Raw genomic sequence first — 22,382 nt, 5'->3', positions numbered from 1 at the left:
CTGGCAATGGCAGGCCCAGGCTCGAGTACTCAGACCATGCGTCACTACTGAGCAGAGAGCACTGTGCGCTGAGGAAGAACACTGACTTCTAGATCTGGAAGCCCGATGCCAACCCACAGCTAAAATTAGGCCTAGATTCTGCTGGTCTGCAAACATTCAGAAAGGCGATCGGCGGCGGAAAGCGCGCGCCCAGGGGATCAAACCTACCAGGCCTGGCTGCAAAGAACACTTCCTTAATGGAGCCCCCGACCCGCACCATCCTCGCCAGAGAAGGAACGAAAGCCAGACACTCTGCTCGGTAACAGAGGCCCCAACTCCCCGAAACGCCGCGTTCTGTGGCTTGTCAGTCAGACCGCGGGTGAAACATTCCATCTCTCCTCAAATCTGATTCACACACTTTATGCCAATTATATCCACCTGACTACCTATTCTTGATTAAGCTACTGACCAATAAGCACACTGCTTCTCACGATGAGACGCTTATACAATGTGCACCAACTGGGGTGCCTGGGCAGCTAAGTCGGTTAAGTGTCCGATTTCGGCTCAGGTCAGGATCTCACAGCTCGTGAGTCGAGCCCCGTGTGGGGCTCTGTGCTGACAGCTCAGAGACTGGAGCCTGCTTCAGATTCTGTGTCTCCCTCTCTCTCTGCCCCTCTCCCACTTGTACATGCTCTCTCTTCTCTCTCAAAAAATAAAAATAAAAATAAATAAAATGTGCGTGTAAGTCAAGAGTCATCTTTTGAGGTTTTCCCATTTTTAATTCTTCTGGAAGTTCCTAATCGTCTGTCATTTTTCTTTCCATGTGTAGTGCCCCTAAGCTGAAACACGCCCACCCCCACCCAAATCCCTGTCATCTCTGCCAAACTATGTGAACTTTCCGACACGAAATAGGTCAACCAAACCTGCTTCAGCGCCAAGAAAATGTACTCAACAAGTCCCACGGTGCCAGACATGAAGAGGATTTGGCTTCAAATTCACATAGCCGTAAGTAAAGAACGGAAGGACGACAGAGCCCAGGTCACAGATCTTGTCAATTATGTATCCGGCTCACCCTCCACTCGTGTTCGGGGAAATTCCAAACCTAGGTGGGAGGCAGGGCTGTCTCCCTTTATGGAGGTTTACCACAAAAGCCAGGTCATTGCTTCTCCCACCCACCTGCATGGTGGGCACACGACCTAGGCTTGACCAGCCGGATGCCCGTCATTAGGCCTGGAAAAATCTGGAAAAATCATACTAAAGAAGCAAGTGCAGGAAGAACTTGTACTGTCAGGGAGCAGCATCTCAACTGCACCTGAGGGCAGCTGGCCCAGCAGCGGGCTGCATCTTCCGGATGCTGGTCGCCGAGCCTCTTCTGGAGACCACCCGCTTGCTGAGCAGGCTTTTCTTTAGCCTTCCTGTGGATTCTGCGAACTCCCTAGTACCTTTACCCGCTTAAGCTCACCAGAGTCCATTTCTGCCGTCTGCCGCCTCGAAAGCCCTCCGGCCTGGCATACGCGGGCACGCACTCACTCGCGTGTCTACGAGACGCCCATCGCCACGGGAGGGGCCGCGGGGGCGCACAGAGGTGGTATGAGGCCGTCTCCTCCGCACTGAGAAGACACAGCACGTAAACGCAGCAGAACTGAGAGCAACACAAAGAGTCGGAGCCCAGAGAAAGGGGGAACATGGAAACCTAGAAAAGCGACAGGCCCGTCTCAGGAAGGCCTTCGTGGTCCCGCTGAGAGTCCACCTCCTCCGCAAAGGGTTCAGAGCACACAGTGAGCGCTCCCTCAGGCCAGCTACAGAGGGGTGACCGCCTCCTAGCCGCGCCCGCACTTGCTGAAGACTCAGGAGGGAGGGTCTCTGCAGCCACGGAATTACAAACACCTCCGCCGGCTTCGTCATCTACTCCCACAGCGGAACTGGAAAAGGGACTCTTTGCAAGTGACACAAACTGGAGACAGATGTGCTCCGCCTCTTCTTGGCCACTCGGGCAGGGACCTGGATCCGCGGCACTCCTGCTCCTGACCTGGCACTCCCTGTGCATCTCAGCTTGCCGAGTGCTCCCTCCCTGCCTCTGCACTGTGGGCAACCTTCCAGTTTTACTGAAATTCATAACTAAGTTCAACAGAGTTGTAAAGACTCCCTTGGAAAATGGTCGGGTTTTTTGCTTTGGGCATTCGCTTGTTGTCCAAATTACAAGTCTGATGCCCCATTTACATCTGGACCTATCAGTGTGACAAAGCCGATGCACTGAAAATTCTACACATGCGCCTTTGAGCCTGCTGACGTACAGGGCAAGATAAATGCCATGAAGCTTATCCCTCTTTTTAAGGAACGCCTCCGCCCAAGAACGTATCTACAGCAACCTTTAATTCAACAAAGGTTGTCGAACACTAAACTCAATTAAAATAAAGCGTGGGAAGGGCTTCCGTTCCACAACATTGCAGGTGACACCAGCTACCTTAACACGTTTCACAGCAACCCTGCCCTAAACCTCAGCACTTGTCGAAATCGGTGGTGTGGTAAAGGGACACACACAACACCACAATAGGCTAATCGCCTCCAGGAAGGGCCATGTGCCACAGCGGGCGGCCAGACTCCGGTGCAGAGCATTAGTCCCAGAAGGTGAGGGAACTTCAACTTCTGCTCTGTGGCTCCCTGTTAACGGACACGGGGCGGGGCGGGGAGCGGGGGTAAGCAGCCGTGCCACACACAGGCTACGAGCAAAGCCGGCTAAATGGAAATCTCTAGTCATCGTGCAAACATGTGACAGACCACGGGAGCCACCTGCAGGCTGTCACCATCTTTCCTTGTTGTCTACACAGGACATGTGAATAAAAATACTACTGGGGCCCTGGGGTAGCCCTGAATTTATCAGGACTTTACTCTGACCAACCACTACCCCAAAGAGCCTCAAGGCAAGGAGAGACAAGTGCCTGCAAGGAGAGACCATTCTTCTTCTACGAAAGCGCGGGCGGCTTTCTTACCTTCGCAAGCAGTCCGTGAGCGTAGTGGTTCCCGCTACGTGGCTTTCCCCATTCACCACGCTGCCCTCGCTGCCTGGGCTCAGGGGCCAGAACGGGGTGGAGGAGCCAGGCAGGTCTAAACTGATGTCCCAGAAGGGGTCAATGGTGGTGGAGACTCCACTAGAAGCAAGAGGAGATAAACGCAGAGGTGAGAAGGGACAGCCATGCACCTTCAGGGGCACCCCCTGGCGGACGGCACCTTGACGTCCTCTCACAGCTCTGCCCTTTCATCCAAAGGGCATCGAAGGTCAGAAAACACACTGAGTGCCCCCACACACCACGTCCTGGGCCCCCAAGGTGGCCCTACAGAGGAACAGCACGTAAACCTCTTAAGGCAAAGGTTGCTCCTAAAGCAGCCATTTCCAAACCCAGGAGATCATCACAATCATTTTGGGGTTTTTGTGAAAAATAGAAACTTCTGGGCCCCACGTCCAGAGACTCTGAATTGATGGATGTGCGGCCGCAGCATCTGAGAACCGTAGAATGTTTGCCTGGGAGCTGGACACCGCGGGCCTAGGTGGAATGGAGACGTCAAGCACACCTAACGTGGAGAGAACACCAACCAGGCACAGCCCCACAGCCGGACAGCGGCATTTAATGCTCTATTTAACAAACCGGTTCCCTCTAGCGGAGAGGTTTATTTTAAAGGACACGGAAAGGAAACTCACAGACTGGAATGTTACTACAAATATTTAAGCAGGGTATTGGGACCCCTGGGTGGCTCAGTCGGTTAAGTGTTGGACTCCGGCTCAGGTCACAATCTCATAGTTTGTGAGTTCGAGCCCCGCATCGGGCTCTCTACTGTCAGCGCAGAGCCTGCTTGGGATCCTCTGTATCCCTCTCTCACTGCCCCTCCCCAGCTCGCACTCTTTCTCTTTGCTCTCAAAAATAAACATTCAAAAAATAAAATAAAATAAACAGGATATTAATCCCAGACAACCTCCTGCTGAAGGAGTTCAGCAACACAGAGCCAACGAGGAGGTTCTTCAAAACTGTAAGTCTAGGGGCACCTGGGTGGCTCAGTTGGTTGAGCGTCCCACTTTGGCTCAAGTCACGATCTCACGGGCCCCACTTCTGCTGTCAGTGCAGAGCCCACTTCAGATCCTCTGTCTCCTCTCTCTGCCCCTCCCCTGCTTGCGCTCTCTTAAAAATAAATAAAACTTTTAAAAAAGAAGGAAAAACTGTGAGTCTAAACACTGCTTAGAGCAATGGCCCACGATGACACAAGCTGTGTCACAGAAAATGGGGTTCGTAACAGGCAAACTGTTCCCCTTCTGGTATCTAGTCCATCCTATACAAAGTGCAAGTGGTAATCCCATAGGTTCTGAAATAATTTTAATGGATCATGACTAGGGTTTTTTAAAAAACTGGAAAAAAAAAAAAAAAAAAAAAACCAGGAGCATGAGCTGAGGTCGAAAGGGAGGGTTCCTGCAACCTCGCCAGTCAGTGCCTTCTTGAAGCTCCTGGAAATAAAAGCTCTGCATGCCAAGCAGAGGCTCCAGCTGTAAAGAATCAGGGACGCTACTCTGGAGAAAATGGAAAAGGAAACCGTAAAATAAAAAGCAACCCACTCTGGAGCACGTGTGCCAAGAATCTGCCGTGTGCGCCCCAGCCCCCCCCGGAAGGCAGGGCTCTTATTCAGCTCCTGGTGTCAGGGACACCGGCGAGCAGAGATGGGGGGGGGGGGGGGGGGGGCTGGACACAAGAACAAAGGTGGCCTCAGCACGAAGGGCCGCTGGTCCCTGGGGACCCTGCTCTGGACGACCTGCTAATGCGCATCTTCTGTACTGGAGCCATTTTATCTCAACACATCTGGTGACTTGGCTGCTTACACTGAACCTCTCCTTCTACAATGGCATATGACCCAGCCATCAGAAAGAATGAAATCTTGGCATCTGTAATGACATGGATGCAGCTAGAGAGTATGACGCTAAGCGAAATAAGCCAGCCAGAGAAAGACAGATACCATATGATTTCACCCCTATGTAGAATCTGAGAAACAAAACAGATGAACACAGGGGAAGGGGGAAAACAAAAGGGAAAGGGAAGGAAACCACAAGAGACTTAACTGTAGAGAACTGAGCACTGGAGGGAGGTGGGTGGGGCTGGGGGGTGGGCTAGATGGGGGATGGGTATTAACTAAGGAGGCAACTGTTGGGATGAGCATGGGGCACTATATGTAAGTGATGAATCACTGAATTGTGTATCTGAGGCCTATTTTACCATACGTGTTAACTAACTAGAATTTAAATAAAAACTTAAAAAAAAATTATAAATTTCGAGAATTGTATGTTCCACAAAAGTAAAAAGTATCAAATCAAAATTATCAATCTAAAAAAATAACAGAATCTGCTTCACATCTGCTTGCTGCTGCAGATGCTCCTCTATAAGGACCAAACGTTCTTTTTTTTCTCTTTTAACGTTTATTTTTGAAGGAGTATGAGCAGGGAAGGGGAAGGGAGGGGACGGAGGATCCGAAGCGGGCTCTGCGCTGACAGCAGAGAGCCCAACACGGGACCTGAACTCACGAACTGTGAGATCAGGACATGAGCCGAAGTCAGATGCTTAACCGACTGAGCCACCCACGCGCCCCACCAAACATTGTATTTATCCGCACATCACCAAAAAGGCGCTGTGGTGGCACCAACTTTTAGCTCTAAACATAAAACTTTTTAAGTTTGAGAGAGAGAGTACACATGCGTGCACGCACACACAGAAGGGGGGGGGTGGGTGTGGGGGGAGAAAGAATCCCAAGCAAGCCCCACGCTGTCCGCGCGGAGGCCAACATGGGGCTCCAACTCATGAACCACGAGATCCTGACCTGAAACCAAGAGTCACGCTTAACCCACTGAACCACTCAGGCGCCCCTCTAAGTGTGAAACTTTTAAAAACTGTGCAGAACGCAACAGCTTCGGCGGCTAAACGTGTGCCACAATGTTCAACAAGCAGCACCCAGAGTAAAGTCGGCCTCACCGACAGGTCCTGGGGTCCCACATCACGGTCTGGCCGGCACGGCCCCGACAGCTTTCCGTGTCCCAGAAGAACCCTCGGTGCAGTGCGGGACGCCTCGCACTTACTGGCAGACCTGGCAGGTGACGTCCGACTGCAGTCCGCCCGTGAAGATCTGGTCTATGATGCAGTTGCAGTGGTTGGGGTTGTTGGCCTTCTTCCCGTTGTCATCACCTGGGGAAAGACCGCAGCTGTGTGATCTGCAGCTGTGCCCCCAGAGTCCGCACGTCTCCAGGAGCCACAACCCAAGGGGCAAGGCCATTCGCCTACAGAGGCGTGAGGAAGCCAGAAGTGCCGACGCTTTCGAAAGGGCACAGGAAGATACTTCAAAGAGGGAGACTTGGCAGGAAAAGAGGAAACAACCCGGCTGGCTTATTCTCAATTCTCTTCCTTGTCTCCACTCCCTAAGATCTGCTTGGCTTCTACCTTGGCACCAAAATGTATCTCATGCCCAATAGCTGGGGAGAGTTACGGACTCCCTTTTCCACGTATGGAATGACCGAAGAGTTTCGCGGTGGCGTGGCCCGGTGGACTGTGCCTGTGGCGAGCCCAGGGAAGCCCCCCCTTCCCTGCGCTAGTCCTGCCCGGGGCCCTGACTTCAGGAAGTCCCTGTGCAGCACTCCTGCCAGTCTCTGCTCTTCTCGTCAGCTCCTGCTCTCCAGAACCTCAAGCACAGCTCTGCTTTCCTTCCGATCGGTTGGACCGAGATAAGTACTATTCCCATCCTCTCTACTTCGATGTGTGTGCACATACAGGGGTACCAAGCTTACGTGATGGAGCACGGTACACATTAAGAAATACTGTAAATACATACCATGGAACTTTCATTCGACTAGACCATGGGGCTAGACTATTTGTGCCTATCTACGTATATATTATACATCAAAAAGGTTAAATTATCGCACAGGAATAAAGGATGCGCATTAGGTCTTTTGACAGCAAGAAGACACAGAGGAAAACAAGCCAAAAGACACCGGATGGTCATAACCACACAAAAGAACACAGTCAAGGGCATGGCAGGCCTGGCTAACGGGCCTTCCTGTGTGCTGTGACCTAGCAAGGCTGAAGGAGAATTCTGATGACCGTGCTTCTAACGAGAAGAGCCGGACGTTTCTTTTGACATGTGAAATGGAATCATGTGTGAGAACGGGATCACCATCACCGTATTGTGTGTTCATCACACGAACGTTGTTTTAACACCAGTGCATGGTCAAGCAGTGGATTTTCAGGACAGACTAATGCTGGTTACAGAAGTTTCCTGATTATCCTCAAATGCTTGGGACAATAATTTAATAATCTTACACAGTGGCTCTTTTCTGTGTGTACGTTGTACTTCGTGCTGGGAAACCAAACCCTACCCGAGCCACGAAGCACTGTTTATTAGGCTTCCCAGGCAAGCACTGAAAGGATCGTGTGTGTGTCTTTCAGGAGAAAACAAATTAAGTACACAAAAAAGCCAGAACCCAAAGCCACCGACAGCTGATCAGAACAAGCCACCTTATTTCAGGTTTGGCTTGCCTCTAAGTTGTAATGTGAGACAACACAGGGCATTTGTGAGAGCAGCTCAGTGACCGGAGAGAGGCTGGGAAGGAGCCGTAGGAGGCCGTTCAACAAGACCTGGAAAAAGTGGACTCTGCTCTTTAACAGAATCCATGGAAGAGAAAAAGAGCCAGTCAGGAATCCCTTACCACCAGCTGTACCAGCCGGGAGGCCACAGGTTACCCCAGCACACTCCAGCTACACTGGGGCGTGCTACCTGAACGGGCCGCATCAGCACCGCGTGGGAACGCGTCAGGAACAGAAACTCCTGACCTCACTCCGCACCCAGCAAAGAGGAACACCAGCAAGCCCTCCAGGGGCTTGCTGTTATTCGGCGGCGTGTTATTCGGTCCTAATCTCCTGTCCGCTGTCCCCTTCCCCAAAACTCTCAAACCCCACACGCATCTGAGACCCCTGGGGAGGCTGTGACCCTCTGGGGCTGGGCTGTGAGACAGAAGCCAAGATCCAGGGAGCTCCTAAGAGAGATCTGAAAAAGCCCTTGGCTGGACCCAAAAATGAACGTGACTCAGGGTCAGGGAAACTGCCAAGTGGGAAGGTCTGGTTTGTGTTCTCAGCTGTCTGGTTGTGTCAGAGCAACGACCAGTCCTTCTGGAGACCCGTGACGGGAGGGAGCCGGTTTTGATGGCGTCTGAAGCATTTTTACAGGCCCGCTGCCACGCTCTTCCACCCCAGCAAGGTCAGAAGACAGCACCCAGAACGTTTCCTCCGCCCTTAGAAACAAACTGTGAAGAACCTCTTTGAGGTATTAACGGCTGTTTCTTACGGGAGATGAAAACCCCACCAGGTCACCGGGAGCTGTAGCAGGCCCCCACCTTTGCAGTGCCGGTGCAGGACGTCCAGCGCCGCGATGAGGAATTCGTGGGCGTCCTGCTGCTCGTACCCGGCCAGGTGCCGGGCGTGAGTCCACACCAGGTGCAGCAGCTTGTACGGGATGTGGGGGGACCGGTGCCCGGAGTAAAACTGCTCAGACGCACACACACAGAGAAGAAAATGGGGGAAAACAAACAAACAAACAAACAAACAAAACCTGTCAGGAATAAATATCATCCTCTGAACACAGAGCACACACGATAAAAAAAATAATTAACAACTGCCTAGAACTTCTTACGGCTACTCTGACAAAAAAATGGTTCCAGTTTACTCCCCCACTCTGTTTATTTTGCAAACTGCATTTTTCTCTGGACTCACTGGACTTTTTGAATCCGTCCTCTCCCTTCCGTTTTCTACAGATAAGCCAAAATGAGGAATTAGGAGCGCCCGGGACGCAAACCAGGGGGGCAGCTGCTGAGTGGGAGTGAAATGCTGCAGCAAAGGTACCGAGAGAAACAGACGAGGCTCCTCTGCCAGACCCCGAAGTACATCCGGGTCCTGTCGACAACCAATGGGGCGGCCGAGCAACTTCAGCCCAGGCACGCTTTTGGGCCACTAGGCGCACAGGATCCAGCTCAAGGATACCTGAGCCCAGGCCTGAGCCCTGTCACGCTCTAAGCGATGGTCAGGGAGACAAGGACAGGCACGACCTGGGAGCAGCCTAGGATCCAAACAGGACAGAACCCGACGACAGAGACGTTCTGGTGAAGCACACTCAGGTCTGGCAAGGGAACAGAAGGTCCACTCTCCTCGAGAACAAAGGAGGGAAGCGGTGTGCGCGCCTACGTGCGCTGCTGTGACTCGGGACGGCAGACCCGTCCCCCAGAGGAGGGAAGCGTGAGGTGCCACAGTATTTACAGGCAAATGTCTCCCACCGGCTATGCCCCTTTCCAAGGGCTCTTTCGCATCCTCCCAGCCAGCAGTGTGCCTCGAAGTGATGCCTCCGGTCCCCACCTAACAGTTCCCTTTGGAAAAGGGCGACGTTCCATAGCAAGTGCATATGTTAAATACTCGCTGTGTGAGGTTTCAGAAATCTGCTTCCCTTTATTCCGTCAGCCTTATTTTTTTTTTAAAGGGAGAACACAAGCGGTGACAGAAATGTTACGCTGCCAGAGTCCACGGCGCTCACCTCCTGAAAAAGTGAGGACATCTCACACACCAGACATGAGCTGGGGCTCTGCATTTCACACCGGTGCCTGTCGGAGAGGAAGAAGTCCCGCAGGAGCGGCGTGTGGGTGAGAGCCTGGACGATGCAGTTCATGAAGCACGTGTTTCCAAGGTTGATCAGCCCCCGCAGACCTGGGCAGGAGGCAGACGGGACAGCAGGGCTGACGGGCACTGAACTACACGTCCCACCGAACCCCGATGGCACTGCTGTGCCTCCCTTTACATGTACGTGCTCGCTGCCTTTCATGCATTCATTCAAGAGGCAAAAAGAAATGCAGTATTTTCCAATTTCATGCCACCTTTATGGGAACTGTCCTGAGGAATGCTCACTATCACCCTACCCCTCACTTCAGCCGTTATATTTTGATAGAACTGCTCACAAATATTCCAGAACGATGGGAAAGGTCAGAAAGGAGCCTAACAAACAAAACCTATTAAAAAGTTTCTAAAATGTATTCTTGAAGCCTTAGAAAGCCCGGAGAACCATCTCACACACATCCTTTTCTCTCTCACTGAAGATTATGTACAGCCTCCACTTGGTCAGAATAAACTTGAATCTTTTCCCAGGAGAGACCATCAGGGCCACGGGGCAGGGACCATTTCCGCCCATCACCATGAGGCACGTTAGGCCTACTGCAGCCCCCCACAGAGGACAGATGCTCCAGAAGTAGTTGGGGGTGGAGGGCAATTGATGGAATGAGTTATACACAGGTTTACAGAGAGCTGTACTATGAGGCCCACCTGTTTACATCTATTGTTAAACCCAGAGAAGCAAGCCTCACTGGCAGCGAGGACAGACGACCGGCCGCTCCAAACACTGTCGCCCACCTACCTATGGTGCAGTTAGAGGTGATCTTTCGCCTTTTCGGGTTGTGTTTCAGCAGTTCAAGCTCCCGTTTGGTTGGTTCCCAAGTTGAAAACTTCTCCCCAACGCCTAAGCGGATGGAAGACAGTTCCAGGCGCCATGAGCTCAAGTTTCATCAAGTGTGTTTATAAATAAAAGTGATGGTGATAGAATACTTAATCGGGTTGTATTTCAAAGCGGGGCATCCCATAACACGAGGTCTTTCTAGAACCATATTATATTGCAATGGGCTAAAGAGAACACTTAAAAGGAGTTTCTTTTAGAAAATGTGTGAATAAGCAGTTTCCCGTGAGAAAGAAAGCAATACCTCCAGTTAATGCCACAGTCATGCTAATGCGAAGATGGATGTTTTTTCAAGGCCCTTAATCCTTGAATAGAGAGCCTGTAGCATCCGCCCCGGGGGCGGGGGGTGGGGGGAGGCAGTGCTGCACTTGCACTTAGATGAAGGCTCTCCCGTGAACGAGTGAGTCGACAGGGAGAAAATGCACTCGCCGTTTGAAAATACATGTCGAACAGCCAAAGACAATGGCGTAGATGCCACTAAGTGTCACACTTCATGCAAATACCGATTCACTCAAAGGTACTTGTTCCTTGCAACCTAAAATTTCTGCAAAATTTAGTAAACTTTAAAAGATATAATATCTCATTGACGGATGGAATTGTAGAATGACTTCATGTAGAAGAGGTCGATTTTATTCTGGGACATGCATTTCTTAGCTCCTGTGCGTTAAATGTCCTTGCCAAAGAAATGATATATTCGGACTTAGTGGCAATGTTACTAAATTTCTGAGAGGGAAAAGAATAGGAAGTTGGTAAAGAGACTGTTCTTCAGAAACAATCCTGATCACTGAGAGCACCTGTTTCTATTGTTCCGCTCTCAAAAAATGGGGTTGTTTTAAAAGCAGAGCAATTGGGGGCGTCTGGTTGTCTCCGTCAGTCAAGTGTCTGACTCTTGACTTCAGATCAGGTCATGATCTCCGGGTTTGTGAGACCGAGCCCCACATCGGGCTCTGCGCTGACAGTAGGGAGCCTGCTTAGGATGCTGTCTCTCTCTCTCTCTCTCTCTCTCTCTCTCTCTGCCCCTACCCCACTCACACTCATGCTCGCTCTCTCTCAAAAAAAAAAAAAAAGGCGGAGCAATTAAGGCCAAAAACTGTAAAACAGATATGTTCTCCTTGTGAGTAGTGATGGGAACCGTCACTAGTTGAGAAATGCTCACCAGCCACACGGGGTAAACTACACCTACTACCATTGAAACCTGTGAGCATCTGCCTAAAGAAAGAAAAACAAATCAAGGAACCAAAAAATACATCAATGAACAATAAAGAAAACCGCTGCATAATGTTTGTGTCCATCCCCGACAGCACCCCTTGAAGAGAGCCCGTGTGAAGCCAGGGAAGCGACAGCAACAGAGAACCCCACGCTGGTACCATAGCCACTGTGAGAGCAGAAAACATATACTGGTCTCTGCCCCGGGTTGCTGGCACAGAGCTCCCCAAACTCTTGTAACCTCCTAAGTGATAAGAGCGTGAGCATTAGGAGCAGCTTCTGTTCTAATGAGGTGACTCTCGGTGGGTTCCTGGAGGCGGGCTGGTTGCCAGAAAGACCGGGCCTCGATGAGAAGCTTGGAAGGTTCAGCTCGCTCCCCACGCACCTGTCTGGCCAGTCACCTGACCTGCCTCTCGCCTACAGGAGGGAGTGAGCAAATCAGAACCCAACCTGCAAAAACCTAGCTGCGATCCTAGCTCTCTAACACTCACTTTCTCCCTAGATGTTGGTCTTTCTCTTGGGAAGTTCTGCCCTTCAGACACACGAGGGGATGCAGGACTAAGAGACAAATCAGGCACACAAATCTAGGCCAAACCAAACCTTGCATTTTCCAAGCCTTCCGCTGTTCCTCTTTGGCAATGATCTCCATGTCTTTGTCGTATATGTAGTCCTGACACAAAAAGCAGTAGATCCCTCCATACATGAGATCTATGGCTGCAAAGAGAATGGAGGGAAGAGATCAGATTTAATTACAAATGTACAGGTAACGCGTAAGGTCACAAACGAAACCCCTAAGTGTTTTAGACATTTCACTGTTTATACCATTTCCCTACTCTCGAACCATAGAACCCACCTGTTGCAAAATGATTGGTCCCTCCCATTCAGACCTCTATCCCAAGCAGGTGGGGTGTATACTAAGCAGGTGTATTTTCCCCGGAAGCTCCTATGAAGGGCTGAGGAACCCAAGAGAGGGGTCAACGTCCACATCTCACAAAGAACCTAACTCTCACATATCAGGACCTTCTGTCTTTTCTCTGAAAGGGTAGGGTTTTTTTAAACACAGGGGAATTTTATTTATTTATTTATCTTGTAATGTTTATTTATATTTGAGAGAGTGAGAGAGACAGAGTGCCTGTGGGGAGGGGCAGAGAGAGAAGGAGACAGAATGAGAAGCAGGCTCCAGGCTCTGAGCTGTCAGCACAGAGCCCAGCATGGGGCCTGAACTCACAAACTGTGAGATCATGACCTGAGCTGAAGCCAGGCACTCAACCAACTGAGCCATCCAGGCACCCCGAAAGAGTGGGATTTAAAACAAGGGAAAACTTTCATGGAGTACGATCAGCTCCTAAGGATTCTCGGCCACCTGACACATAAAACCGTTTTACTATATCTAGAATTCCTACAGGATTACAAAAAGGAACACAACAGCTACCGGCCTACTCTCACTTCAAGGACAGCTGTAAAATAAGCTCTAACCAGAGAATCTTGACTTCCTGACCCACAGAGCTGACTGCTGCTCTCACGCATTTTCTCAACCACCTCATCTATAGAACCCGGCCCTTAGTTACCACATTAGAAAGTAAGATAAAGTCCTTTAAGCACCTGGAAGAAAGGTACTATCTCCACTCAACAGTTAAAAAGAATTTTTTTGGCTGAGATTCACCAAGATGTTTGAGAGGCACTGCAGCATGGAGGCAAGAGCTTTACAGATTTACAGAAACTAGTATTAATCCCAGCTCTGCCATGTACCTTTATGGACCTCTGATGAATTACTCCACTTCTCTGAGCCTCAGTTTCCCCTTTGGTATAATGGTGATAGTAACCGCACTAACACCTCATAGGTTTGTGTGGTAATTTTATAACGTCACAGTACACCTAGTATACAGTAGTGTCTTCATAAATCACAGCTCTGATCACATTCTATGCCTTAAGTTACTATGACACAGATCGGTAATACTGTGGTGGATCTCTGAAGTCCTCTGTAGCAGGTGTACGAAGGCTCAGTTTAAGAATCACAATCTACCCCTCGCCCCTCCCCGCAAACTGACAAAATTCCTACAGATTCTTTGAAAGTCCCCATCAAAGCTCTGCGGACAGCTCGGTTCCTCCTCGGCACTTCGTATTCCTTGAATGGGAAAAGTTCCTGGTGTGGAGATACCAAAGCCAGAGACAGACTACAATGAGGTGGTACAGAAATTTTCAGGAAAGCAGAGACAGACATTCGATACAAAATATGCCAGGGGTGCCTGGGTGGCTCAGTCGGTTGAGATTCCGCCTCTTGATTTCAGCTCAGGTCACGATCTCATACTTCGTGAGATCGACCCCATGTCAGGCTGTGCACAGACAGCATAGAGTCTGCTTGGGGTTCTCTCCCCCTCTCTCTCCCCCACGTGCTCTCTCAGTCTCAAAATAAATAAACAAACATAAACTAACAAATAAAGTGCCAAGCATGCAACCAACAGCCCAACTACCAGCCTGGGGAAGGCATTTAAACATTTCAACGTGTGTTCAACTCGTCCTAGACAAGCTCTTCTTCAAGGCACCTTTCCACACCCTTTCCACACCCTTCACTCACTGTGTAAAATGAATGAGGTCAGCTGGGGTGCCAAGACCACTCAGTGGGGGAAGAACAATCTTTTCAACAAATGGTGGTAGGATGACCAGAAATCCAAAAACAAAAGAATGAAGCCCAACCCTTACATCATATACAAAAATGAACTCCGAATGCATCAGCAACCTCAATAAAATGCTACAAGTATAAAACTAGTAGAAGAAAACATAGAGGCTAAGTCTTCATGACCTCAGATTTGGCAATGGACTCTTAGGTTTGACAACAAATACACAAGCAACTAAAGAAAAAAATAGGTTAAGTTGGACTTCATCAAAACTAGACTTTCTACACCAACGGATGTTATTAAGAAAGTGAAAAGACAACCCACAGAATAGGAGAATATGTCTGCAAATCACGTCTGTGCTAAGGGTTCACTATCCAGAAGATATATACATATATCTCCAAGGTGTGTGTGTGTGTGTGTGTGTGTGTGTGTGTATTTCCAAAAAATACACACACACACACACACACACACACATATCTCAGAAAGTACAACAAAGAGACAAACAGCTCAACCCAATTAAAAACATGAACAAGTGACTTGAATAGACAGTTCTCCAAAGAAGATATACGAAGGACCAAGAAGCACATGAAAAAATATTTACCATCACTGGTCATTAGGAAAATGCAAATCAAAGCCACAATTAGACACCACTTCACACCCATCATGGTGGCCAGAGTTATTAAAAAAAGAAAGAAAAGAAGTGTCGGTGAGCATGTGCAGAAACAGCAACACTCAGGCACTGCCGGCAGGAACATAAAATGGTGCAGCCACTGTGGGCAAGTCTGGTGGCTCCACAAAAAAGTCAACACGGAAATATCATATGACACCGCTAATTCGCTCTAGCGAATCCGCTCTAGGTATACATCTTAAAAAAAGGTAAACGTATGTCCACACAGAAACTTACACATGGATGTTTACAACAGCCTTATCATAAGGGCCCAAAGGTGGAAACAACCCAAATATCCATTAATGGATACAAAGATAAGCAAAATACGGAAGGTCCACACAATGGAGTGTTACTCAAACATACAACGCACGGACTACTGACACATGCTACGGCGTGGATCAGCCCTGGAAGCATGCTAAGAGAGAGAAGCTGGACACAAAGGGTCATATACCGTATAATTCCTGTTATGAAATATTCAGAATGGGCAAATCCAGAGAGACAAAAAGCAGATTAGCGAGTGCCAGGCGTTGGAGGGAGGAAAGAATTAGTTCCTGGAGGTGGGGTATTCTTCTGAGATGACGACGAGGTTGGAGAGTAGAGGGGTGGTGGTTGCACAACTGGTGAGTGACGAAAAGCCGCTGGATTGTATGCTTTCAAATGCTTCGTTGTACATCATGTGAGTTTCACCTCAACATAAAATTTAAAAGCCCAAAGCAACACCTCCCATCAGGGTAGCTCCCCTGGAAAATTATTTCATAGTCAAGACGAGGGTATACTGGCTTCCTTGGGAATTCCCAAAGCCATCAGCTCACAGAAGCACCGTGCATGCACCATGCAAGGTCCTTTTCTGTTTGGTCGCAGGGTAACCTCGAGAATGGAGGAAAAACACTGGCGATTCATAAGCGAACTGATATCCTACACCCACCAACACATGCTCTAACTCTTGAAAGACACACGCACACACGGAACAAAGCTAAAGGCATTACTTTTACACCTCTGTGGCTCATACAGACAAAATCTAAGTACCCTTGGACTCAGCACAAAACCAGACCTGCATGAAACTAGAAGGTACGAACACAAAGCAGCTCCAAGTCTGTCACCTTACTCTGTTGTACCCGCCCCACAGCTGGCTGGAATATTCCGACACCCAGTCTGGGACACCAACCCGTACAGGTGGAAGCATACCAGCAAAGCTGAGTGACTACCCCGAGAGAGGGGAAGTTCTCTTCCCTGAAGTGTGTATTTATCACACTGCATTAAGGCAACTTGACAGGGCAGGACCTCAGACTGCTGTCAGACCCTCCTCGTCCCATGCCACACTCGCCCGTCCCCTCCACAAGACCTTCGACAATGGCCTTACTCTACCAATACTCTGTTTTTACGTGCATCGTCCACAATATTCAGACAAGACTCAGTTTAGGCCTCCGTGCTACTCCAACTAAAACCTGGATGCCTGACGAGGACTTCAGGTCTCAACGTCGTACTACCACATATCCCCTGGGAGGCAGAAGAAGTGGACCACCAGGAAGTCGAGGCCCCTCACTCCTCATACCACTGCTCAATCACTTTGCCCTTGAACATCCTGCGAAATACTCTGTATGAAAGGACAACCAGAGTATCGCCAGCCTAGAAGCTGCTCTGGAGATAACGGGCGGGAGCAGCAGTTGGACACACAGGGCGGAAGACGAGCAGGTGACCTCCTAAGTGGGGGAAACGGAGACCAAACCGCCAGGCAGGACCGGGGCTGCCCCTCCCCGTTCTTCTCCTCCAGCACTTTGCCGCTTCGGCCTCGCTCTCCTGTGCCCGCCACCCTCCTGTCCACCTGGACACAGAAACTAATTCTAGCTTTTGGTTAAACACATACACGTGCAATCTCCAGTACGTTCACGGACTCAAACGCATCTTTCTCCGATTTCAAGGTTTTGTTTCTGAAAGCAAGCCTTCTAAAACTTACTCATTCCAGCAGAAGTAGAGAACGAGTGTATCAATCAGGTTAAAAATGGACGCATTTCTGAAGTGATTTTTGTAGACGATTCTGCGTAACAATGTAATTCTTCAGATAGCTTTTTCAAGTGCAAATATACTTTCAATTCTCCATAACCCTCTAACCACATGGAATCACAGCCCGGGGAATAACAGCAGAGCCCCCTAAATGGGGCTGGTCGGAGAACAGATACGGCAGCATTACTCCTCATTTGTACCGGTAAAAGCAAAGATCTACAGTAAGTGAGTACTACAGAGTTTGATCACATCCACACGGTCCTGACCCGTGTCTTTTGCCTCTGGTTACTCCATGTAAGAAGAGATCACGAACTACCTTGTTCCTCTGTGGACAGAGCTCATGACAGCACTATTAGGTCCATTAGCTCTCCTTCCAAAAAGGCCAACAAGCTCAATGTCACAACCTGAACCCCTAGCTCCAAGCACCCTTTTCACTCAGGCTCAGTCTAAGTTGTTAGTTACAAGTAAGTCCAGCAGAGAGGACGGAGTCCTTACATTCCATTTCTACTACCTAAAAAGGCCTAAAAATACCTTAAACTGGCAATGCCGAGCCGCCGTGAAGTAACAGCTCTTTGGCCTGGACCTCGTGAAAGTGACTTTCTTAAGGCCAGCCGAAGAGCCTCCCCATCACTCAAGAGAAAACATCACACATACTAAAGGAGAGAGACACTTAACGAACACGGTCAGAAAAGAAAGCCAAGAGCAAAACTCCGCTCTGTGTAATTTCCAGAATGTGCGACAGCTTGAACCTGCAACTACACGAAACAACTGATCTTGATGCCACGGTGCCGTCAGCCTTTTCGTGACCCTGTATTATCGAGAACCATGAAAATCCACCATAGGAAGCAATAAAAATCCCTCAACTCCACACTGGCGTTAATAACTAACATTGCAGGGCTCCTGTTTGGCTCAGTCGGTTAAGAGTCTGACTCCTGATCTCAGCTCAGGTCATCATCTCACGGCTGGCGGGTTCGAGCCCCACATCGGGCTCTGTGCTGATGGCACAGATAATCAACATCCACTCGAGAGCCCCAAGGCCAGCTGGGTGCATAAGCCTGTTGAGTTCATCTGTTCCTCAACTCGCCCCTGGAGTTGCCAGAGGACTTCAGACAGGGCCCCGGATGAGCTGGGAGCCACGACTCAGGGAACAGCAGGCCGGGTAGTGGCCGTCCCCACACCAGGGACACTCATCAGAAGGCGCCTTACCCAGGTTGTGCCGCTTGGACTTCGCATGCTCGTGAATATGTTTCTTTGTGAAACAGCCAAAGAAGACGCAGTGCAGGCAGGAGTGGAGCCTGTTCAGGTGGACACCACAGACGTGACACACACACGACTTTGCCTGAAATCGAGAGAAGAGAATTAGGAGCCAGCGCATGGCACGATGGGCCTTCTTACCAAGAAAGCGGGTGAGCAAAGTGACCCGTGTGGGGAAAGGAGATCACAGCATACCCTGTACGACCTGAGAGACCCTCCGTTAATCCTTCCAACTGCCCCAAAATGTACATTAGCTCAATCAGCTCAAAACTAAGTCCGTGTAAAAAACCTCAGCCCAGGGGCGCCTGGGTGGCTCATTCAGTTCAGCATCCGACTTCACTTTGGGTCATGATCTCGAGAGGGGCAGCTTCGAGCCCCACGTCGGGCTCTGTGCTGACAGCTCAGAGCCTGGAGCCTGCTTTGAATTCTGTGTCTCCCTCCTCTCTGCCTTTTCCCTGCTTGTACTCTATCTCTATCTCTCAAAAATAAACAAACGTTTAAAAAAAAAAAAAAAAAAACTCATTTACCACGTCAAGCTTGAGGAGCCATCAAAGTCTTCGTGTTCTCCTCCTGAGTCCCGACAGGGCACCCCAACCCTCTCAGCTCCTGTCCCCACCCCAGCCCGGCGGCTCCAAGCCTAGTCACCCTTACCATGGATGTCACTGCACGTTTGATATTCCAGGTCACAAGACCGCAGCAAAGTTAGAAGCAATCAACCAACCAACACACAGGGACGTTGAGTCAAAGCGATACAGAAGAAGAAGAAGAAAAAGAAACAGTTTGTTGCCAAGAACTAGACCACAGAAACCTAAAACTCTAATCTCAGCAACTGTGAGTCGTTAGGGTTCTCATACACCCAACCACCCAAGAACGCCACTGCTTTCTCGCACAATATGACAACCACACCGTAGTCACTATAAACTCCCTGCAGATTATCAAATTCAATTTCCAACCTCCGAGACGGCAGCACGGAATACAAGTCTCTTCTGTTCTGACAGGTGGGCGGCAAGTAGGGAGATGGAGGAAAGCAGAAAATGAACAGGGTCCAGGGAAGGGAAGGTTACAACAGAAAGGGTTGCCCGCACAAGCAATCCGTACTACCCGCCACGTGCACTCTAGACCCTGGTGCCAGGGGTTTCAGAGGACTTAACCTCATTCAGTCCTCACAACCCTCCCACCCCTCAACCCACCCCGGGCGGGGGAAAGGCTTTAGGCTCTTCCGACACCCAAAGAAAGTTATTGTACGGGGCGCCTGGGTGGCGCAGTCGGTTAAGCGTCCGACTTCAGCCAGGTCACGATCTTGCGGTCCGGGAGTTCGAGCCCCGCGTCGGGCTCTGGGCTGATGGCTCAGAGCCTGGAGCCTGTTTCCGATTCTGTGTCTCCCTCTCTCTCTGGCCCTCCCCCGTTCATGCTGTCTCTCTCTGTCCCAAAAATAAATAAACGTTGAAAAAAAAAATTTTTTTTTAAAAGAAAGCTATTGTATATGCTTGTGACCACGGGGTGGGGGACACAGGGAGAACGTGGACTGGGACGCGCCTACCCCAGCAGCCCCCTCACCCTGGAGGCAGCCTACTCCTAAGCTTCACTCTGCACACACAAGAAGGCGGCAAGTGCCAAGCCCAGGGGTGACAGGCTGTGCCTTCACCTAGAACAGAGGGTGTGGAGGGAGGAGAGGGTCTGGGGACTAGGCTCAAACCACATTTACTATAAAACACGAACCACAGTTTTTACTTAGATGGAAGCTGCCTTATGGGCAGGGAGGGTGCACGGATGAACTCCTTGAAGACAACAGAGCATAGTGCCTGAAGCCCGAGGTCGGAAGACAAATTAGGTGAGCCAGAACCACGCTGTGGCTGAATCGCAGACGTTTCTGCACGTCAGGTTCTCTGGATGCCCACCCAGCCGGGAGCTGGGGAGAGATCCAGATCCTGCCCAGGAACACGGGATGGAGCAAGGCCCGAGGGGCATCCCGAGAACCACAGACCCACACCACTCTCAGGGTGCCAAGGCTGATCCATCACCTTTCAGCTGCTGGTGGTTTTATCTCTGGGCCCAAATTTAAACCTGATCGTTAAGGGGCGCCTGGATGGCTCAACTGGCTAAGCACCCGACTTTGGCTCAGGTCAAGATCTCGAAGTTCGCGAATTCGAGCCCCGCATCAGGCTCTGTGCTAACAGCTGAGTCTGCAGCCTTCGGATTCTGTGTCTCCCTCTCTCTCTCCCCTTCCGCATTCACACTCAGTATCTCTCAAAAATAAACATTAAAAAATAAATAAATAAACCTGATCGTTAAAACCGTATTTCTTCTTGGGGAAACAATTACTCTCAATGGTCAGTACTTATGTTTGTTAATACGAAGAAGCTACCTCTGAGAACCCCGTAAGGTTCGCCCCCAATGCAGGACTTCCCAGTAGCACCACCACGGACACGTGGGGCCTGGTAACTCTTTGCGTGTGTGCGGGAGGGTGTGGGGTGTTTCCTGGGCACCACGGGATGGCCAGCAGCATCTCTGGCCTCTGCCCACGAGATCACAGGTGGCACCCTCCTGCCGGTTGAGAGCCACCAGTCCTAAAGCAAGGCCACAGGATGCTGCGGTCTGTGGGGAAGACTTTTCTGAAGTGCCATAGTAATACAGTTAGTAGTTGTATCATCTATTTATTCGTCCAGTGACAAATCAAAGAGATTAATTCACTGTGACTGCTTTCAGGAATACAGAGGACGTTTTTAAATTACATATACAATTATATTTGATGTAAACAAACGATACAGGTATCAAGGAAAATTCCCCATTAGTTATAAATACTATAAAACAACAGATTCCTGGAGATTCTTAGTTACCACCACAAGCTAGAATCTGTTTGCCATTCACTACAATTACAGATAGAAAGAATAGGAAAGATTAAGAGGTATCCTTTATTTTTACCACTCAGGATATTTTAAAGGCATTATCATGATTTTAAAAAATTCCTCTAAGAACTTGAAACAGTAAATCTAATTCTATAGAACAAGAAAATTCAACAGTAGCATTGCCCTGAAAACATAAGCTTATCTGAATAATTACATAACTATCACACTTAATAATTTTCCCTTAAAACACACAAAAAGGTTGCTTTGGGTTTTTTAACATTTATTATTGAGACAGAGCATGAGGATGGGAGGGGCAGACAGAGGAGGAGACACAGAATCCGAAGCAGGCTCCAGGCTCCCAGCTGTCAGCACACAGCCCGATGGCAGGGCTCGAACTCACATACCGCAAGATCATGAGCTGAGCCAAAGTCAGACACTCAACCGACTGAGCCACCCAGGCGCCCCTACACACAGTTTCTAAAACAGATAAAAATTAAACTCTGAATTTTAAATGTAAAAATATGCCACCTGTTCTTTTGCAGAATTTCATGAAAGAAAAATCTGCCTAAAGAAAAAGATCTTAGCTGCACAAAAAGAAACTAGCAATTACAAAGAAGCAGATCAGCTCCAACTAAAAACACAGAAGGGGCGCCTGGGTGGCTCAGTCGGTTAAGCTTCTGACTTCAGCTCAGGTCACTATCTCGTGGCTTGTGGGTTCAAGTCCCGTTCGGGTTTAGTGCTGACAGCTCAGAACCTGGAGCCTGCTTCAGATTCTCAATCTCTCTCTCTCTCTCTCTCTCTCTCTCTCTCTCTCTCTGTGCCCCTCCCTGCTTGTGGTCTCTCTCTCTCAAAAACAAAACAAAACAAAAAAACCCCACAAGTAAATAAACATTTAAGCACACAGAAATTTATCATGTCCTGATGTTATCAGGTCAGGGAAAGAAAGCCTAAAATATAAATAAATACACACACATATTCAATATTCAGCTAAATCTTTTTCATTTAAATAAAGTTCAAGCTCAATACTTTTTTTTTTTTAAGTTTTATTTATTTTGAGAGAGAAAGTGTGTGCATGAATGAGGGAGGGGCAGAGAGAGGGAGGGAGGGAGGGAGCGGGAGAGAGAGAGGGACAGAGAGAGAGAGAGAGAGAGAGAGAGAATCCCAAGCAGGCTCTGTGCTGTCAGCACCAACTAAGCCACCCAGGTTCCCTGCCCCCCCCCACCCCCTGCCACTCAATACTCCTTTTAAGGC

The 22,382-nt window shown here is 49.4% G+C and overlaps 1 protein-coding gene across 1 annotated transcript in view; it reads right to left on the bottom strand.

Moving 5' to 3' along the window:
• The window catches only part of USP22 (ubiquitin specific peptidase 22), a 42,001-nt gene that overhangs the window by 5,936 nt on the left and 13,683 nt on the right, over window positions 1-22,382 (bottom strand). The window contains exons 2-8 of the mRNA XM_040452977.1: window positions 18,238-18,370; window positions 12,349-12,462; window positions 10,447-10,548; window positions 9,577-9,746; window positions 8,390-8,537; window positions 6,086-6,191; window positions 2,970-3,128 (exon numbers count right to left, since the gene is read on the bottom strand). Of these exons, the coding sequence (XP_040308911.1) occupies window positions 2,970-3,128; window positions 6,086-6,191; window positions 8,390-8,537; window positions 9,577-9,746; window positions 10,447-10,548; window positions 12,349-12,462; window positions 18,238-18,370 (932 nt within the window). The remainder of the gene's footprint in view (window positions 1-2,969; window positions 3,129-6,085; window positions 6,192-8,389; window positions 8,538-9,576; window positions 9,747-10,446; window positions 10,549-12,348; window positions 12,463-18,237; window positions 18,371-22,382) is intronic.

The sequence above is a fragment of the Herpailurus yagouaroundi genome, unplaced genomic scaffold (assembly GCF_014898765.1).
Source record: "Herpailurus yagouaroundi ecotype Mexico unplaced genomic scaffold, PumYag 208, whole genome shotgun sequence".
NCBI classification, from domain to species: domain Eukaryota; kingdom Metazoa; phylum Chordata; class Mammalia; order Carnivora; family Felidae; genus Herpailurus; species Herpailurus yagouaroundi.
This window is presented reverse-complemented; position numbering and strand designations above follow the sequence as displayed.